Source organism: Atractosteus spatula, chromosome 8 (genome assembly GCF_055471065.1).
Source record: "Atractosteus spatula isolate fAtrSpa1 chromosome 8, fAtrSpa1.hap1, whole genome shotgun sequence".
NCBI lineage: Eukaryota > Metazoa > Chordata > Actinopteri > Semionotiformes > Lepisosteidae > Atractosteus > Atractosteus spatula.
Genome location: NC_142713.1, coordinates 50,208,867 through 50,228,492, shown reverse-complemented (window position 1 = coordinate 50,228,492; position 19,626 = coordinate 50,208,867). Strand labels below are relative to the sequence as shown.

The window sequence follows — 19,626 nt, the reverse complement described above, 5'->3', positions numbered from 1 at the left end:
ATGATTGGAGGAATAATACTGTATGTGGGGAGTGGCTATTTGCATGAAAAGCTGCCATTTTTATTAACTGCAGCCTGAAACAAAGAAGAGAAATAAATTCCGCATAGGAACAAGCTGTTGAAGAGAAGATAAATGGCATACAGACTGGGAGTAAAACAACTGCTGCTATTTCAGCTGAAGAGGAGAGATGGCTCTGAACATAAACTTGACCCAACATGGGGAGAAAAGGAGAAAGGCAAAACTTGAAAGATGAAGGAATTTGGAAAAACGTGAGGCAGATGAATTGGTTAAAAAAAACAACTAATTTTCATTTATTTTTTATGTCTTTTGTTAAAGAAAATAATGGCTCAGCATAGTTTTTTTTCTTGAAGAATGTATAGTTGGGGCAGGTTAACTACCCCTGATATCAATATAGGAAAACTTAAACTAAAAACTTAACTTAGTCAATTGTTCCAATAGGGAGTTTTGTTATAGTTTTTCATTTTATGTTTGCATTGTTTTTTTTAAACATTAAAGATCAACATGATTTTACTTCAGTATTTTGATTGGGTATGTCTGTACCTTGGGTTCCCCTATTTCAGTGCCCTATTTTGATGCCATGGTGGTAAGTTGGAAGATCTTACCACCATGGCATCAAAAACTGCAGATCCAGCAGTATGTAAGACAGTGGTTCACAACCTGTGGCCCGCCACACACGAAAGTGCAGCCCCCAACGTCCAACCCTTTTTTAATAAATTGCATTTGATTGCAGTCGATTCCTTTGATAAAAAGTAATAAAAAATAGGTAGAACTTGCAGCCCCACCAAGAGTGTGTTCTATTCACGTAAAAACCGTTTCTTAATAGATTCGCTGGTGATCAGATTAATTTTCCTTAATCTTTAATTTCATTAAAGTGCTGCACGTAGGCTATAACGCGTGTCACTAGAACACACTTACACTTTCATTTTGCCTTCACCGTCGCGCCCAACATACGTCGGAGTGCAAAGAATAACGCGCTCAAACCAGGGCCGCCTAGCCTAGTAGCCTGCTAGTTCGTATAAAAAAGAAAGAAAAAATTGCTAAGCTTGTTGTAAGGGGTGAAAAACGACATGGGCGAGAGGAAAAAAATGTCAACGAAACAAAGAAAATGAAAGGTGCAAACAGAAAAAAGAGCCGAAGCATCAGCGATGAGGGTAGGAAAGTACTAGAAGAATGGAGGAGCAAATTTGCCGTGATTGATAGAGATGGGCTGCCTTTCTGTTTGCCATGTAGTAAAATTATTGGCGCTGGCAAAATGTACAATGTAAAAAGACATTTTGGTGGTTTAATTAAATATATAAAATATATATATATATTACAGTCAGCTAGTCTGAGTTCTCACTCAGAAATGGAAGATACCATGTGATAAAAATTAATAAAAAATTGATTAGTGCAATTTCCTAAAACATTACAATAAATAATGTGTTTTTTGTATATGATCAGTGTCTAAACCAAGGTGATAGAGAGTGAAGCAGCTACTGGATCTCTGTTCTAGGTCCAGTCCACAGGCACTGCTCTGACCTAGGAAGCAGCCAAAAGAACTGGCAAGCTGCTCTCTGACTCCCTCTCTCCCTGGATCCGGAGCTCGGCCAGCTCTACTGCACACGCCTTATATCTGCATTTTAATATCCATACTGATTTTTGTCTATACATTTTTGCCACTTTTAGTGTCAGCTGTTTTTTATTAGAAACTATAGGTCAAAATGTGAAAAAAAGTGGAAATAAGGCATAAGCAAATGGTTGAAACAAACAAAAGTAACTTGGCAACTTTACATTTCCTCTTCTTGCTCTCATTAACTGAGTGCATAAAATGTAAATGATACTCGTGAAGCATTTTTCATTTTTGTTTCAACGAGCTTAACAATTTTATATTTTTATTAGGTTGTTTTTTAATTCTTAAAAAGGGTGAGTCCAAATAAGAGGTATTCCTGTATTTACTACCTGACTCTCTCTTCACAAAATATAATATTTGCTAATTTTGTGACCTGCTAACATTTGAATCCTGAAATGTATGCTGGTGCACAAAAGGGAGAAATGGGATTGACCTGTTTTGGTGAGAAATCAATGCGATATCTGTTTTATTCTGTTTATCAGCTGTTATATTTAATTCGCTTTATCAAATATCTATGTCCTGTTGATTCATAGAATAACTACCTGGAATCTGTTCGTTTTGTTCGTTTCCTGCTGTTTGATTAAAGTGACATCAGTTCATCATGAAAACTTTTATCTACAGTAGCAACAGCACATAAACCAAGGATACTGGTGTTGCAAAGTTAGACCTGAGGAAAGGTCAGTACAAATGTGCAGTCATACAGTATGTAAAGTACTAAGCAGAGGTTTTGTCTCGTGTTTATTTTTGATGAATCTATAAAATTTAACCTCGTGGATTACGACTGTGCTATTACAACTCCCCAGAAAGTTTTAGGCCTTATATTTTCCCAAAGGCAAGCATCGCTCAGCCTAGTAAAATAATGAAGGATATAAAATGGCACTCAAAACCATAACCCTGTCAATTAAATCTTAAACTGAATTATCTGATACCCAATTATTTTTGTTTATAAGTTAAAATTCTCAATTTAGAATTTAAAAGTCTAAAAGAATTTGAGAACATAGAAGATTTTGCCATTTTTTATTATAACTTTATATTCTTGGTGGGTTTACTACATTTAGGTAATGATTTGACATTTTAAGCAATAACACTTTCATGTTTATTTTAATGATAACACAAGGCAAAGTAGTCATTTATTTTTGTTTTACCCAGTGAATTAAAATGAGCCTAAATGAGTGAATAAACCCAAAAATCTGATTGTGCAAAGCATTATTGTTTATGGTTTAAGATAGAAGTGCCCTTCTGTATGCACTATGCAAAATGGCAAGACAAAAAAAACAAAATTGCTTATTCATGTTCCATTTAATACAAAACAGTAATATGTTACAATGCACCCTGTTTAATTTGCAAATGCATTGCCAAAACTGGTATGTGAATTGGAAATTAACACTTTATATATATTGTAGGATATTTATGAAAACTTATGTATCAGAAATATATACACATATACATGTATATTTTGGCCTTCTTTGGTCTGTGCATTTTTCTATATTCTCCAATATAAAGATCTTTCACAGCACTGCCAAATTGGTAGATTTCATCTTTTTTTTACTGAATGGAATTTAGAATCGCTCATGTACAGCAAAGTGCAATGTGTAGTAAACTATGGTGGAGAAGACTCTCTTATTGTGTGAAAATGTCTGTTTCATGTTTTGGTTTCATTTTGGTCAGGGGAAATCTTAAAAACTCAGATTTTTCCTGGTTGCAGTAATAAAATCATACCAGTTCATTACATTTGGATGCTTGAGGAAAGTAAAATTGTAACCCAGGAACTGGAAGCATTCACACTAAAGAATCACCTGCAGGGCAACAGAGTCTAATACTTTGTTAGAAAGTAGAATGTCCTGGGAATAGTCTGTAAATCCAGACATATCCTATCGGTAACTGGGGTATAGAGATTGTGAAAAGGTTCAGAGTGGCACTAAATTTTTTTATTTTTAACAAAACTAGAAATATTGCTTTAAATTTGGATAAAAATAATTCATTAAGAAAATTTGATCTCTTCGTCTGTTGTTTTGATTATCTTGCAGCCTATTTTAGAAAACTGAATGTCAACTGAGAAGGTTTTTAGTATTGAAAGTTTTTTGGAGTCATTAATAAAATGTTAAGTGATATTGCAGATATTTCGCATCTAGAGTCATAGGTTAATTAAATTTTTGATTAGGCATGCTATTCATTTAGACCTATTATCCCACTATCGTATGCTCACCTGAGTTTTGAGAGCAAGAATGGAATTTAAAGACAGCAAGTAATTAAATCTGAAGAATCAAGTGTCCTACTTAAAGCTGACATTGGACTTGTCTGTGAGCTCCATCTTATGAAAGTCCCATTTAGTGAACTTAGGAATTTTAATAGCATATTTTTGTGATTATAAAAGTTATTTAAATTTATTTGGTGGTAATTAAAATCTGTTTGGTATGCGTCTAGCACATAGCACAGAAAATGTATAACAGCCGAGGAACAGAAAAAATAACGATTCCCTGTTAGATAGACCTGGCATTAAAATGGTTATAGTTAGTTTTACCTTTTCACTCTAAAATGTGAAAAACTTTGATGATTTTGCCATGTGAAATGACAGCTGAATTTTTTTAAAAAAAGTAATAGTATACACAATGTTATGTCTTCCTCTTTAATTTGCAGACTGTAACTGCTGACATTTTGTGTAGTAGGTGATAAATGGGAAGGAAACTACAGACAACTACATCTGAAAGCAGTCTTCAGAAATGCTCCACTGACATATGAGCACCTAATCCTTTGTATGCTCTGATTGGCTACATAAATGTGAGTGAATTGATTTAACGCAAAATGTTGCTAACCTGTAACCATACTTTCTTTTTACACATAACAGAAGATGTATTGATCTTGTAAGCAATGCAGCAAGTCCTCTGCTTTAAAAGGTACAGCAACCTATATGAGATGGGTTCTTCAGCCGGGTGAGCTGCTGAAAATGCAGAGAGCCGTGTCCTATGATTATTAAAGGCTTATTTGCTTAATTTCCTTGCTCAGACGGTTAATATATTGAGCATTATTTTAAATAGCCCAAATGCAAATATTTATACATACTCAGTGAAGTTTTTTTGGAATTCCATTATATAATTTTAAGACAGTACATGAAGATCACTGAAATTAAAAATAAATCATGTATAGACAATTTACTATGATTTTTACCACTTTCAGAAAATGGATGGAAGTTTCCAAAGCTTTCTAATTGTTGCACTGCTACACCTTTTTGTTAATTTGTATGTGTTGCACTTCTTTTACACTATGCAGGTAGGATAATTGATCTCAGCAAATTGATCTTGAGCAAGAAGCGTAGCAGAACTAAACCTAAATGCCACAATTATAGATAGCCTGAAAAATAAACACCATTTCATACTTATTGGCTTACTGACTGATTCTTTTTCTACCTGTGCATCTTAAATGAAAGGTTATTGCACAGAAAAAAGATTGTATCCTGGAATTCCCCAAAAAACTTTATGCTGTGTGTGTATAGTATAAAATGCATTGCAGCAAATGCGGCTATTCAACCTAGTAACAACGTTGCAGAAATGCACTATTTTAGTATGATAAAATAATAGTAAAAAATGCTCAACAAACATAGCTGAAGTTGTAAGTATATTCAGAATTCAATATGCAGAGTAAATTCTTTTTTAACTGAAATCTGAACATTGTACTCAAAATTGTTCTGTGGCAAATGGAAAGATGTAGCCCATCTTCTAATTATTTATGTTATCTGACTTAAATTTACACATTGTTAGTGAGGAAACTTGAATTCTGTCCTGAAAGTAGCATACATAGTCTTAAAGCACCCTTTTTAACCCCTGTGTTGTAGTGCTCTCTTGTACAGTTTGAAAAAACAATTTTGAGAATTCAATGGTTTAATTAAATATATCGTATAAAGAGTATATTACAGTCTAGTCAACAATAATGTTACATCTGATTAAACTTCTTTCATGATGGTATTTCTACTTTACAATAAAATGAATTTGTTGTAGTTTCTATAAGTTGTTTTAGTTGTATCAAGGTGCAATATTCAGTTGTTACACAGTACATTAATACAAGCATTTTCTGTGGTTTCCAGTTTTGTTGAACCTCCCATTTAAGCAATTTTTCTAGTAAGAACATAAAAAGGAAGCAAATGAGGGACTTTTTATTTCTTCCATAAAATGTATTGACGAGGACATAAAATACTCTACATAGGCACCCAGATCCTTTTCATATGCAATTTCCTGATTTCCCGAATCACCCATCCAATATTTATAACGCAAGTTCCTGCTACCATTGTGGATCACTTCGCACTTACCAGTGTTAAATTTTCTTTACTGTGTGTCTGCCCACTAAAAGATTTTGTGTAAATCTCTTTGTATAGCTCTTGCCATCTGCCTGTGTTTGCCATATCCCCTATTTATGTGTAATATGAAATTTACAGCGAAGTCAGAACTATTATTTTGTTTCATAAACAAGCTATTTGTATTTGCGCTATAAGTACAATATAATGTTTTTTTTTGGTATTTGAATGCATAGATTCATCACATCAGAGCAGAAACATACTTTTTATCCAGTGATTTCAAAGGATCATAATACTAAATCATTCGCTAAGTTCTAAGTTGCATATCCCTTCGAGGCAATAACTGCATGAAGTCTGCAATCCAGCTCGATGCTCTGCCAAACCTTTGTTGGAGTCGTATTGAGCTCTTGCCCATGCATAGGGTGCTCCAACTACAAGTTTATCATGTAAAAAAGCATGCTCAATTAGATTTAAATCTGGACGTCGGCTTGGTCAGTCTAAAGTTTCTTCACCTTTTTTTTTCTTAAGAAGGACTCCTTGGTTGCATTGGGGATATGTTTTCGGTCTTTGTTAGGCTGCATGGCAATCTTGTCTTCATCTACATAAGCAAGTGAAATGATTCTGTAAATGACAGCTTTACTGATGGGTTACAGCATCAATAAAAATAGTTAATTCCATCGATGGCCATGCATATTAAACAAAAAATACAATTTTGATTCAGTACTTTTCACAGCACTGTAGGTCAGAAAGAGCACTGGGCTTAATACAATCCTGTTGCACACTACGTCTTACATCGGCCCCTTCAGATGTTTCCTCTTAAAAGAGTATGCACTGTTTTCTGTTTGATAACTAATGCTTGCTCCATGTGTGTACATTTACCTTTTAATTTGAAAATCAAACTTTTAGGAGGAACATTATCAAAAGCAGTCTGGAAGTCAAAATATATCACACTTTAGTTTTATCTACTATCCTTATTATGTTTTCAGAAGTTCAAGAAAGTTAAACAGTACCTTCCTTTATCTAAATCTCTGTTAGCTGCTTCTTAAAATTACATTGTTTTCTAACCATTATTTTCATTTAGCTCTATATATAATTGGCACAACTTTAATTGTAACAGAAATAAAGACTGTTAATGCAAATATGTTTCCTGGTTCTGTTCTGTCACCCCACGCTCTCTCCCTATCTGTGTGTCTGTGTGTCTCATGGAGAGCAAGCTGGGGTATGCGAAAAGATAATTCCTAATGCAAGAAATTGTAAAGGGTTAATAAAGTGATATTATTATTATTATTATTATTATTATTATTATTCCTGAATCTACAATTCTTAAATCTGTATGTACTGCTCCTGTTCTGTGTGAGAGCTGAACTGTACTAGGGGTCTATGAATAACATCTCTCATTTCTGTGAATGATTGAGAAATGATTGAGAAAAGACCATGGGGATATTTATTGGTTTTTAGTTTTCTTTATACTGTGATTAAAAGAAATTGTGTTTTTACTGCTAATTTAATTTTTTAGCCACCATAGAAGCTTTGTGTGAGTTGTTAAAATTACCCAATATAGTTGGGTTCTCCAATATGGGCCATGTTATTGATGTTTTCTAGTGTAAAACCTATGTGAATTATTTATTTAGCATGTATACTGTACATTTATCACCTTCTATTATTAATTTACTACTGTCTTATAAACTATTTAGTCTAGATTTTGCAGTTCTTTTATTGTACTGGAAAAATGTTTTGTAATATTCTGTCCCTCAATATTATAATGCCTTCTGATTCCCTATAAAGCTAATCCCCTATTCTCTGCACCTGTCGTTTACTGTAGATTGTGTTAAATTTCTGTGTTTTTTCTTGTTTTCATGTGCCATCAGTAGAATTTTGAAGACAACCATAGATGGTCTGCTCCTTAGTTTTCAAGCTAAAACTCAAATTGTCCTGCAGTCTTCAGCCTTCCTTTCCTGACACCTGAATCCACCCTGGCTCTGGTCAGAAATATGAAATTCCCATTATTTAATGATATGCCGATTCATTACCCTAACTATAAGACATGTTTTGACTAATATGTGAGTCAAGTGTTTATGAGCGATTCAGTAGCTATGTGTGCAAAATGAAAATTGTATGAAAAATAAATGGTGTCACACAAGCCTGTATTATATGGAAAATGACCTTATAATAAAAACCTTTAATCTTCTTTAATACTATAACACGGTATTTTTCAAATATGATAACATATAGCTGTATACTTGCGTCTCATGAAAGCTTTTGCTCCCAAAAAGACAGAAAATATGACAGCAGACGAAATTGCTCCTTGGCTGCTTACAGGCAACCAGAAACCCAGGACAAAATGTATATTTTGCCTACAGGAACATACAATGTAATAGGAAACTTTCTCATGAAAAAATGGCCATGAAGTAAATGAAGCTCATCTGTCACCTAATTCCTATCATTGCATCCAAATCTGAAAGTGGATCAAATATTCTGTTCTGCCCTGCCAAATTAGATCTCAACTAAATCCATTTGGAACTTTTTTTTAAATTCTTAAACTTAGGTCCTGCCAGGAAGAAGATCAGAGAAACGTCCAGCATTGAATCTCTACCAACAATTTCTGTACTGTTATTTACACATAACAGTGTTATTTTAGATTTTATAAAAACAGAAAAGATCCGTAAAAGTCTTCTTAAATATGGTAATTCTTTGTGCATGACAAATATATTCTTCATCGCCCCATCAAAATAATGTTGCCTGGAGTGCAATTCCTGTGTGCTGTCTCACTAACTGCTCAGCGGCTTCCTGCCGGCACCTCTGGCTTGACAGTTTTGCAGAAACATAAAAATCACTCTTTAAGGTTTCTGCCACAAAAACAAAGGGGATCTAGGATTGTGATTCCCAATGGGAGGACTATAATTTTAAGCATTTGTCACGTTTCTCAGATTTCAGACAAACCTGTCATTTTTCCCCCTGAGTTCTTCTCCTGTGATATGTAAACTTCGGTGCATGTCCAGATCTCGTCGTATATTGTACTTGACCAGAAAACTACTCCAAGAATAATGATTTTCAGAACAGCACTTGATAGATAATACTTTATGCCTATACTTGCCTAGTTTAAAAACTTTTAAAATTTTGAAAGTTCTTTGTGCACGTACGAGGACAAACTGCAAATATTACTTTTGGAAAGATGAAGAGAAAGTGTGATTTTAAATTAGAAGCTCGCTAGACAGTTGAAAACCCACAACCAAAATTTACTGAAAATTGTTTTCATATGTGACTATAGAGTAATGCTCAATTTTGGACTAAACACACGGATATTAGGTTCGCGCAGTGTTTATGAATATAATACAGGATGTGCCTTTAGTTACAAAAATTCGAGTCCTGCCTGAACAGGAATACTCAAAGTCACCAGTAGCTGCTTTTTACATTACAAAATAATAACTTCTGTGAATGAACAATAAGCAAAATGGGAGGTTTGATATTTATAGGGCTGTGACTTTGTTTCCCTCGGTTCAACACTCCGGTGAGATAGGTTGGACATCACGTAATGCTTGTTCTACATTGGGCTGTAAAAGAGTTAAACAGTTTACATAAATTGAGATATAACCCACCACCTCACAGCTCCATGATACTGACAGAGTGTTATTGGAACCGCCCTGATATAAATTCATTTTAAAAGGTGCACCGGTGGGTTCAGCCTAGCTATACGCAGCAGAGATTATTTTTACATAGATAGTATGAACTAGGAAATAGTCACAGTACCTTTGAAAACTTGATTCAATGTAGTCCTTCTCCAGCAGCTTCGTGTGATTGAGTGATTTTGCTTTCAGCATGTTCATATGGTAGAAAACATCTAAAGGGGAAAGGCAGCACTCAAGCAATGGCCGTGTATCATTCAGCAGGTTGTGCTGTTTGTTGTGTTATTGCTTTACTTCAGCGCTTTAGTGATCGCCAAAATGAAAAACAGAGAAACAAATTGAATCACGTTCATGGTTGCTTTATTGTGTTTTGTATACCACAAGGCGGCTAAGCTTTTTATAGGATCTTGTTTTTTTATCTTTTTTAAAAGCATAAAAAGAGGTACAAGGTCAGTCTAATGGAAATGTGTGGAAGCAGCAAATGCACAGCATTGTGACCTTTTGGAATAATTCCAAACACATTTAGCACCGGCTATATTGCTTGTTCATCTTTTATGTAATCAGAATTATATTTCAGTTTTGGGAGAAAAGGGTATTTGAGGTCAACACAGCACTGCAATATATGAAGGGCAATTGTTGAAAAGCAAATACATTTCTGTTCTTCACTTTTTCTCTAAAAAGATTCCAAAGACGTTTTCCCTGTTCATGTTAGTAGTACTTTGAATTCAGTGTTATCAAAATATTTAGTTATCTTTTTTTGTACAGGAATCTTGTATTACCAAGTCCAAATACCAAATGTCCTTTTTCTAGCCACGTTCTGAATACAGCAAAATGAAACAATTGCGAAGCAGCATAAAGGAATGGGATTTCACACACAAAAATGGGGAAAAGCTGGCTAGTCACACAAGTTTGAAAATGAGAAAGTATCAGACTGATGTTGAAAGTAGGCTACAATTTTTAAGTGACTTTTCAGTCCATTTATCTTTTCAGAGTGCACTGGGCCTACAGGTGCTAAGGGCTTTCTATAGAGTTCAGGTGGACAGAAATTCATATCTTCAGATATGGAAGCATTTGGTTGTGAATCAGCTTGTTGTTTAGGATTAATCCTTCTGTTCATGGAAGAGACCCGTAGAATACAGCAAAGAAAAAGTCTTTTAAAATATGAGAGTGAAAAGTTTTTGTTTTGCAAGAACTGTCATATTTGCACTGCCTCTTTGAGCACAATCCTTGCCATCTTTTGATTTAAAGTTTTTATTTTGATACATGCTGATTCTTATGACCTTTTCTCCAGAATTTCATAGTTAGTGTGCTGTGGGATTAAATTGAACTTGAATATTGTAAAAAATCTTTAAAATAATGTAAATTTAAAGAAATGAGTGGAAAGTGTATAATGTTTGTGGTTTGATCCCATCTTAAGGGTTGGATGTGTTTAAACAAACCAAAACCTTTGATTTGCATGGTTAGTAAGTATTTCTTATTAAAATTCATGGTAATCTGTTTTTGAATTATGTACAGCCCCAAAAAGAAAGTGAACTTGATATGTGGTAAATTTATATACCTTATGTCCTTATATTTATGACTAATGTATTGTATGTACTACAGCCATATATGTTTTGCCTGTTTTGTAAGTGTTCAAGATGGCATTTTCAAATTTCTTGAGTTTGATTGATTAATGAGAACACTTGCAGTAAATGAACAGGTTTTAAGAAGGCATGTTAAGCATGTATTAAGCCATGAAAGTGTTTATTATGCTGTAATACCATAATTATCCAAATATGAGTTTAGCCAAACAGTTTGAAGTGGAGTTTCAGTACAATTCCAGCTTTAGGTTTCACAGAAATACCACTGGGATATTTCTGAGAGATCAATCAAAATTAAAGTAAATGGTATGGCATGTTAAAGATCCAACACAAGGCAGATGAACCAGTGTCGTGCTCCTCACCACAATGAATGATCATTGATTCCAATAATAGCGGTACAGTTTTCTTAATGATGATAGACTACTGAAGCCTATGGCAGCCTATTGTCCAGTTTGAAACACTATGGAGTTATTTTCCATCTACAGAAGTTTTAAAAAGGGGGCACATGTGTTGTAAGAATAAAAAGCAAGAGACACATTTTGCTCATCCTCAAGCTTTGCCTGCGGATAGCAAAGATCAATCACAAGAGCACATTTCACGATTGTGTAAAACATAACAAAATGCGACACAAATAAGTTTTGTGAAAAACAATGAATACTCAATCAGTAACAAAAACTAACACTATATATATATCAGTAATATACCATTACTGGGACCACCTTCACCCATATCGGAGAGGGGAACAGAGAAAAAGAGGTCAGATGGATAAAGTGGAAACCGAATAATAGGCCAGATGTCAAATCCTGCCACATCAATTAATAACTATGAGCTCAGCAACTCATAGGTGCAATCTTCTTACCAGCACTTTGCTACCACTGTCAGGCCCGGATCTTAATATCATGAAGATCATGAAGAGCCCACATGAATAGGGACATCAGCAGTCATCAGTAGGGCCTCTAACCAATCTTGTATTACTACAAGAAGCCACAAATACAGTGGGTGTGGACATTTGTTTAGGATTCGGGAAATTGCTGTTCCGCAGAGTAGATGCACCGCAAGAGGAAGTGGATGGTAAATGAAGGGTCCCTCAGAGGATGTAGCAGGACGACACAGAACAGAGAGAGAATAAAGTAACAATGTTACATCCTGCAGCAAGCAACCAACAAAGCCTAGGATAAAAACGTACATTTCCCCTGGGTGCTGTTGGGTAGAACATCGTGTCAAGAAAATAATTATTTACTGTGTTTGACAAGCAGATCCTTTTTTATATAATTTTAAAGAATATGAAAGTCCCTATTAATGGGAGATCTACATCTCACCTTGAAGCACATTATTGTTGTAGTGTTCTTTTTGCACATTGCCTTTCGGACTCATTAGACACCAAACAGTGTTTAACCTTAACTGACAGCAGGTACGGCCATCTAGGTTTTGCATAATGAGAAAAGGGAATGAATTTCAATCACCTTATTATTTTTATATATGTAAATATTACTAAGTGTAATTTTTTTTCTGTACAGTGAGAGAAGAACAACTGAGGAGAAAAATATCTGAAGATCTCGAAAATGAACGAAATAAGAGAGATTCAAAACTGCAAAAACAGTGAGTAAATTCAGATAACAGGACTACTGTTACCTTATTGGCTTGATGGGTATATTTTATTGTTAAAGTATATTTGTTTTTGTGTGCTTCTCAATCATTCATAAGGATCAGTTATTCATAATGTTCAATTAACAGTGGTAATCTAGTTTACTAGGTTATTGTTTACATTGTTATAACCACAACGTTTAAAAATGTGAAAGTATTTGATAAATTAGTACCTGCAGTTGTATGGTCTTGGAGATGGATCACATTTTGGTTAGGTAGTGAAGGCAGCAGAGGCATCAGGTTGGAATGCAGCATTAGGGCAGATGTGGTTCATAAAATGGTACAGGTGTTACAGAGCAAGATTGCTCATACACTTATACTGCAGGATACCATTTTCATGTTCACTTTAAAATCACTAAGATATCTATGCTCTTATCCAAGCCTATATTTGAACAGCAGGTACTGTGGAAAAAATGATGAAGGGGAACCAAAAGTGGTTCTTATTAAGGTTCCCTGAGAATTATGATGATCATCTTGTCATTTCTTTCCTTGATGGAAAGCATCCTGTGAACTAATCCAACCATGTCAAACACTAATACCACTGCATTGTTGTGTACTAAGTTCCAGAAAATACATAGCAACACTCACATAATCGTAACACCGTGATATTAGCTCTGGTTAGATTTATTACTCTACAGATATGTATTTTTACAAAAGTTCAGTGTTGTGTTGCATTAGTCCCAGGAAGAACTTGCGATTAGTCAGGATCACGTAGTAAGAGGAACAAAGGCTTCAAGCACTGAAGTAATGGTTACAATGACCTGGGATTTTAAAAAGAGACTGGTGCACTGAAACTGTAGTAATAAAGAAAAGTTAACTTTACCTCAGTCGTGTCATAGGGCATCACATTCTTTGTAACATGCATTTTTTGCTCACAGCAAGGATTTATTTGTACTGTATGTACAGTGCTTGTAGAAGATCTATACACCCTTTTCAAAGTAACACACATTGTGGCCCAACAGTCTAACATCAAGACACATTAAATCAAAATTGATTTTACCGTTATATACACATCCTAACACACAACCTCCAAGTTAAAAACAAATGCTCAGACATTGTGAAAAGTAATTTCATATGAAAACTTAGAAAAATAGATTGGATAATTGTACACATCTCTGAGTTAGTTTGTGATGGAAGCACCTTGTATGACTCTACTTTTTTAGTTTAAATTACCTGATTGTTAGAGAGTAAAGTATTTGTGTACATCCCTATATCCTCATTACCTGTAAAGGTTAAATCTTTATGCCTATAGTCTACAGTTGCAAACACAGCTTAAAACCAGTCACAAAAGGTTATATCTCAACACAGTATAACAAAGAACCCAAAAGCATTTTTGACAAAGAAATTATTTTTAAAACCCACCCCATTTTGAACCAATGATCGATTGCCTTATTGCTTAGTGTTCAATAAAATCTTATTTTTATCCACACATTTCTGCTTGAAGAAGGACCATCTGGATTATTTTGAGGTAGTTGGGAAAGCTTTTCACTTGACATCACAGCCATTGAGGGTTTCACTTTGTAATCCCTCAAGAGTTTACAGGCGACAATATTCAGTAACTCCACAGACTGTTTGACTTACAATTCAGTTCTGCAATTTCACAATTTAGCATAGAGTAGGCTTTTTTGAGATTGCGGGCTTATTCTTGCCAGAAATGAAATGACACCTCCAGACAAATATTTTTTCAACAGACTGGCAATGTGCAGTATGTTGTGTAAACGTAGCGAAGTGTTTAAAATCATTATATCTATCCATTCATTTTCATTAACTGCTTAAACGTAAGTGAACGTGGTAATTTGGACCTAACTCAACAGGTCTGGAGTGCAAGGCAGAGCTCATACATGTGCATTCACATGCGTTTGCTTACACACCTGAGTATATATAAGTTGAGAGATGCTAGTTAACCTGAGCAGCATGGCTTTGAACTGTGGGTGGAAACCAGAGTACCTGGAAAAAAGTTCATACCGATTACAAAATTATTGTAAAATTAAAAGTCAATGAATAGGCTGCTGTTACTTAAGTTGAGATCGTTAACTTGTGGTTTAAAGGATTAGGGGTCAAGTACTGGGATACAGGAAAAGCTTTCTGATCAGTTACTGTTTCTCAGCTTTTGTACACTGGTGTAAAACAGTGCGATAAGCTGGCAGCTGGAAAATAACCACAAACAAACTGTGGCACAAAACAGCGGAGAATATTAGAATGCTTGCAGTAGGTGTCTGGAGTAGTTTGACATCTGCTGTAACTTTTAATTTAATTTACAGTACATTACATTACAGGCCTTTAAACTTCAGCGCAAATTACTCTCATTACCAGGGAAGCTTTTTTGTAACCCCTCACAAAGAAGAAAGAATATTATTATTATTGTTGTTGTTCAAGAAGAAATGTTACATTTTTAAATTATTTTAATGCCAGCTGCTATGCCTGGTTCTTGTGATTAAGCCGTTTCTTAATTTACAGATCGCTGCCTTTACTATTAATGTCTTTTGATTTTAAAATGTTCGTGCTGTGAACGTCGTATTTTATATGCTAAAAATGACTGAAGCATGGCTGTTACAACATTTATCATGTTTACTCAAATGAAGGTATCGGTGCATTTTAAATGTGCACCTAAATGTGTAGTTTACATAATTTTGTAGGTGGGAAACAAGATGTCACACATCTAGTGTATTGCATTTTTGGGAAAGATAAGTTTTTCCTGGGCAGATAAGATTTTTAGTGTGCTTTATATGTATACATGGCATCAACGTTTGTTAGAGAAGAGAGAATGTGCAATCACATTTTGTGTTTTTTCAAGTTGTGAAGAATTTTTATCCATACCTGAGAGTTACAACTGAGAGAGAACTATTTAGGACAGGAAAAGTAAGTACACTTGTATTCACTCAAATACCAATGAAAACTATTCATTTTAAATAAAGAAGTCAACCTTTATGCTAAAGCAGCATAACCCTACTTTATTTTCTATGTGAGCTATTAAGTAGCTCTACCTCATAAATTAGAGTGAACAATATAACGAAAAAATGCAGTGTCGGAGGGAGTTGTTGAAAAATGTGTATTTAATGTTCAGTTAGTCTGAAATGAAGTAGGACCTGCCATCTTGTTCGTTTAAAAACCTCTACAATGATTCATTTTTAAATTTGAACATGATGAACGACAGCGATTCAGAAATTACCCATTTTGAATTTTCATAGCATGGCATAAAGTGGGCAGTGTTTAATGTTAGTTGTTGTAAATGACATTACAACAATAAACATTTGGTTTCTACAGCTCTAAGGGCTAACTGCATGAATAATGTTCATTTGGCTTCCCTTGTCCTTAATGATTTCCCTGTGAACAGTCATCAGTAGAATATTCTTTGGAGATTTATTTCTTGCCTAATTTTATGTCCCATTGAGCACTTATGCACACCCTTTCATCCATCAAAAGAGTCTATCAAATCTTGTATTTTCTTTGATGGCATGACTGGCATTTACTTGTTCTAGCAGTTAAAATTTACTTTACATTTAAGTGTCAGAGTGGTGTCTTCTTAGGTTTTTGTGTTCAAGTAATGTATTTAATGGTCCATGGAGTCTAGGGAAGGAAAAATAACATGATACATCACTAACTTGAGAACATCTGCAAGAAGAAATGATTTGACATTGACCATCAGCAGTAATAGTGGAGAACGCGCATCACTGAACCCTACAAAATTAAAGATAATTGAGACTTAGCACATCTTTTTACTTATGTCAGTACACATCTTGGAGAGCATACAGAACAGCCATGTGGTCCTGCCACAAAGAGGATATTCTTAAAAAGGTTAAGTGATTCATCAACAAGGAAAGCTACAACAATCTGAACACCAACTCCTAAGAATCTACGCAAATAGCTAACTAGCTCATTTTTTTCCAGACATAGATACATTTGTGACTGTAGAATATTTAAACTTTTTTTTCATTGAGTAACACTGGACTTTACTGTAAATTAACAGGTATTATTTGTCAATCAATTTGTGAGCTTAGTAGTTCGGTATTCATTTTGTTTAAGGGAAGTTTATGAAAGGAGATTGGCAGTGTAATCTGATCCTTCATCCAGATCATGATCCTAGTCATTATCTGCTGTTCATTTAACACTTCAACCCCCTCTAGTGGAATAAAAGAGTTTGAATTTTTCTGCACTGAGAGAGAATGCTTTTGTTTCAGCTCTGCTATGAAGTCCACACTTTACTGAATTGAAATAAAGTGTTACATCTATGAAGAAAGACTAAATTTAAAAAAATATTTTGATTTGAACCATTTCCAGTATAAGGATTTAGGTGATTTTTTTATCTTGTACAACCCGTACTGGGAAGAAGTATTGCTGTGGAATTAACCGAATAATGTTAGTGACCTCGGCAGCACTAATACCAGGCCAAAGTAAAGATTCTGACATCTGACGTTTTTACCTTTTGAATCAACATATGATGTTGACCATGAATACTTTGAGTTGTTCTTCTTCAAACTCTAGGGCCGTAAAACCACAGAAATGATGTATGGTAATCAGTGCTGAGCACTGTTTAGTGGACTCAAATTCCACACTTTTTGCTCTATATCCAAACATTATGTTCGCATTTTTGTTATTTTGACACTTTATTTTAATTATTGGAAGAATCTACATAAACAAGGCCACCTCTGAAACTGGCATGCTCATGTTTGTAAATTAAGTAACTACTGATGGCAGAAGCAAGTAATTCTGATGTTCACAGAAAAACTCTTGCCTATTTAGAAGAAATGTATTCTGTATATATTGGGTTGTGTTCAGTGTGCCACATGACATTGACCCAAAGCATGCAATTAATGCAAATAAAGGAGTGCATCAAGTGAAAAATGTCAAAAGAAGCCAAATCATTTTCCAGTTTTAAATCCAATTGAACATGCATTTTATATGAAATGTAAAAAAACACACTACATATAGGCAAGATTTCAAAATTGCGGCAGCACGCAATTAAAATGATTACACTGAGAATTTGGTAATGAGCTCCACATTGGCTGTCTTTTAAAATTCCATTGTAAAAAAAGTTGAACTATGTTAAACTAAAATAGTTAAACTCCACAGCCGAAACATGGAATAAACCTTTACTTGTTCCTTTTGTACCCTAGGCATGCTGACACAGCTACCTACTTAAACTAAAATAATTTATCTAGAGCATTCACAGACTGATTGACTCTTGTTTCTTGATTCAGGCTTGTCCCTTGTTTTCTGAAAGTTTTCATTCGTAGTGACAGTTGATGTGTGCTCACGAAAGGTCTATGAGTACCATCTGGTTTTAAGATGGCCCTAGCTCCTGCAGAACCTCAGTGTCATTTGTACTGATATTACCTAATGCTGACGGAGTCCTCATATCTTGTAAAATATTTTCATTTAGTTTGAAGTTTTTTACCATTACTTTACTTACTGTTATTTTAATTACTATTATTATTTTACTATTACTTTTAATTGTTATTGATATTGGGGGGGGGGGGGAAAGTGCTTTGCATTCTTTCCTGTCTCTTTGCTGGTCATCCTGTTTTTTTCAGCTACTTGATTTAATTTTTCAGAATCTTGGATCCCGTTTCAGACTTAGACTCGCAGGTGTATTCTATGATATTTTGTCTCAGCCATTGCCTTTTTAAGCTACCTGCCTTTCCAGAAAAAATGTATAACCATTAAATATTATGTTCATCCCTGTCATCTTTCCCAAATCATATTTTAGTTTTCTATAATATCAGAATTCCTTGTTAATGCAACAGCCTTGTGTTTTATTCGTATTCTTGTCTCACAGAGGCATGAGTTTTGAAGAAGACATGATGTACGTTTGGTCTTAGTGTTTGCTTTCCTGATCTTATCAGCACCAGGTATTGTGGCTGCCACCCTGTCTCCCTGCTTTCCTTCTTTAAATAGGTCTCAGCTATTGTAGGTGTACAGTTCCTCTATACATCATTGACTTCTGGACCATGTGCAACCCAGCTAGAGTATACAGGTCCCCTGTGTTCCAGAAGAGCCCTTAATGTACCTTACACCTGAAACTCTCTCATTTGCACCAGCCTTTTATCCACATTAGAATTTAACCCACCTTCACTTCACTTCAGTTCCTCCTCCTTCTGCGCACGTGGCAGTGGAAGCACTACAGAGTAAACTCTGTGGATGTTTCTCTCTAGAATTCACAAGCTGAATCCTTGAGTTTGTCATGCAGTATCATCAACCTACCTTTGTTATTGAACTGCTGTATTTAGTCAATGTAGTTCCTTAAAAAATAGGACCCGTGGATCCTTTGCTTTTTAAGTTTTGGTGCAAAGGGTAAGCAAACAAAATATAAATTAAAGTGAAGTAACAGTGGTTTTTATCAGATCTGCCATCTTCCATCTTCCGCAGAGATCTGTGCTGCCGGCCTCTGTATAGCCTGGACAAATGACTATTGATAAATGATTTATTTTGTGTTGTCCATTGAAATAATTCAGGATATTTGCGTTTTTCTTGATAGAATTGCTTGATGACACAGAAGCAAACAGCTTGCCTGTCATACTCTATCTCCTTGGTAACATCGCAGACGATCCCAGGGAGGTTTATTGACCATCATGTTGTGCTCGGATGGATAGAATCAATATTTTTCTTAATGCTGTCTTCCACTTAGGGTATTATTATTTTTATTATATTCTTTTTTGACTACTTTTGTCAGACTGTCTTTATTTTGTCTTCTTTCAAGGCACATAAATCCTGACATTGTGAAGTAAGGTCGGCGATGTTAACGTGCTAAGATATTGCTTTTTTTAGAAAGGGTGCTATATATAATTAACAATTAATAATGTACCTCAAGTAAGTTAATGCTGTTTTAAAAAAACGATTTTCCAAGAAACATGTAATACATCAACT

General features: G+C 34.8%; 1 protein-coding gene across 1 annotated transcript in view; it reads left to right on the top strand.

Moving 5' to 3' along the window:
- chchd3a (coiled-coil-helix-coiled-coil-helix domain containing 3a) overlaps window positions 1–19,626 on the top strand; it is a 118,704-nt gene that overhangs the window by 10,412 nt on the left and 88,666 nt on the right. The window contains exon 3 of the mRNA XM_088923330.1: window positions 12,636–12,717. Within this exon, the coding sequence (XP_088779456.1) occupies window positions 12,636–12,717 (82 nt within the window). The remainder of the gene's footprint in view (window positions 1–12,635; window positions 12,718–19,626) is intronic.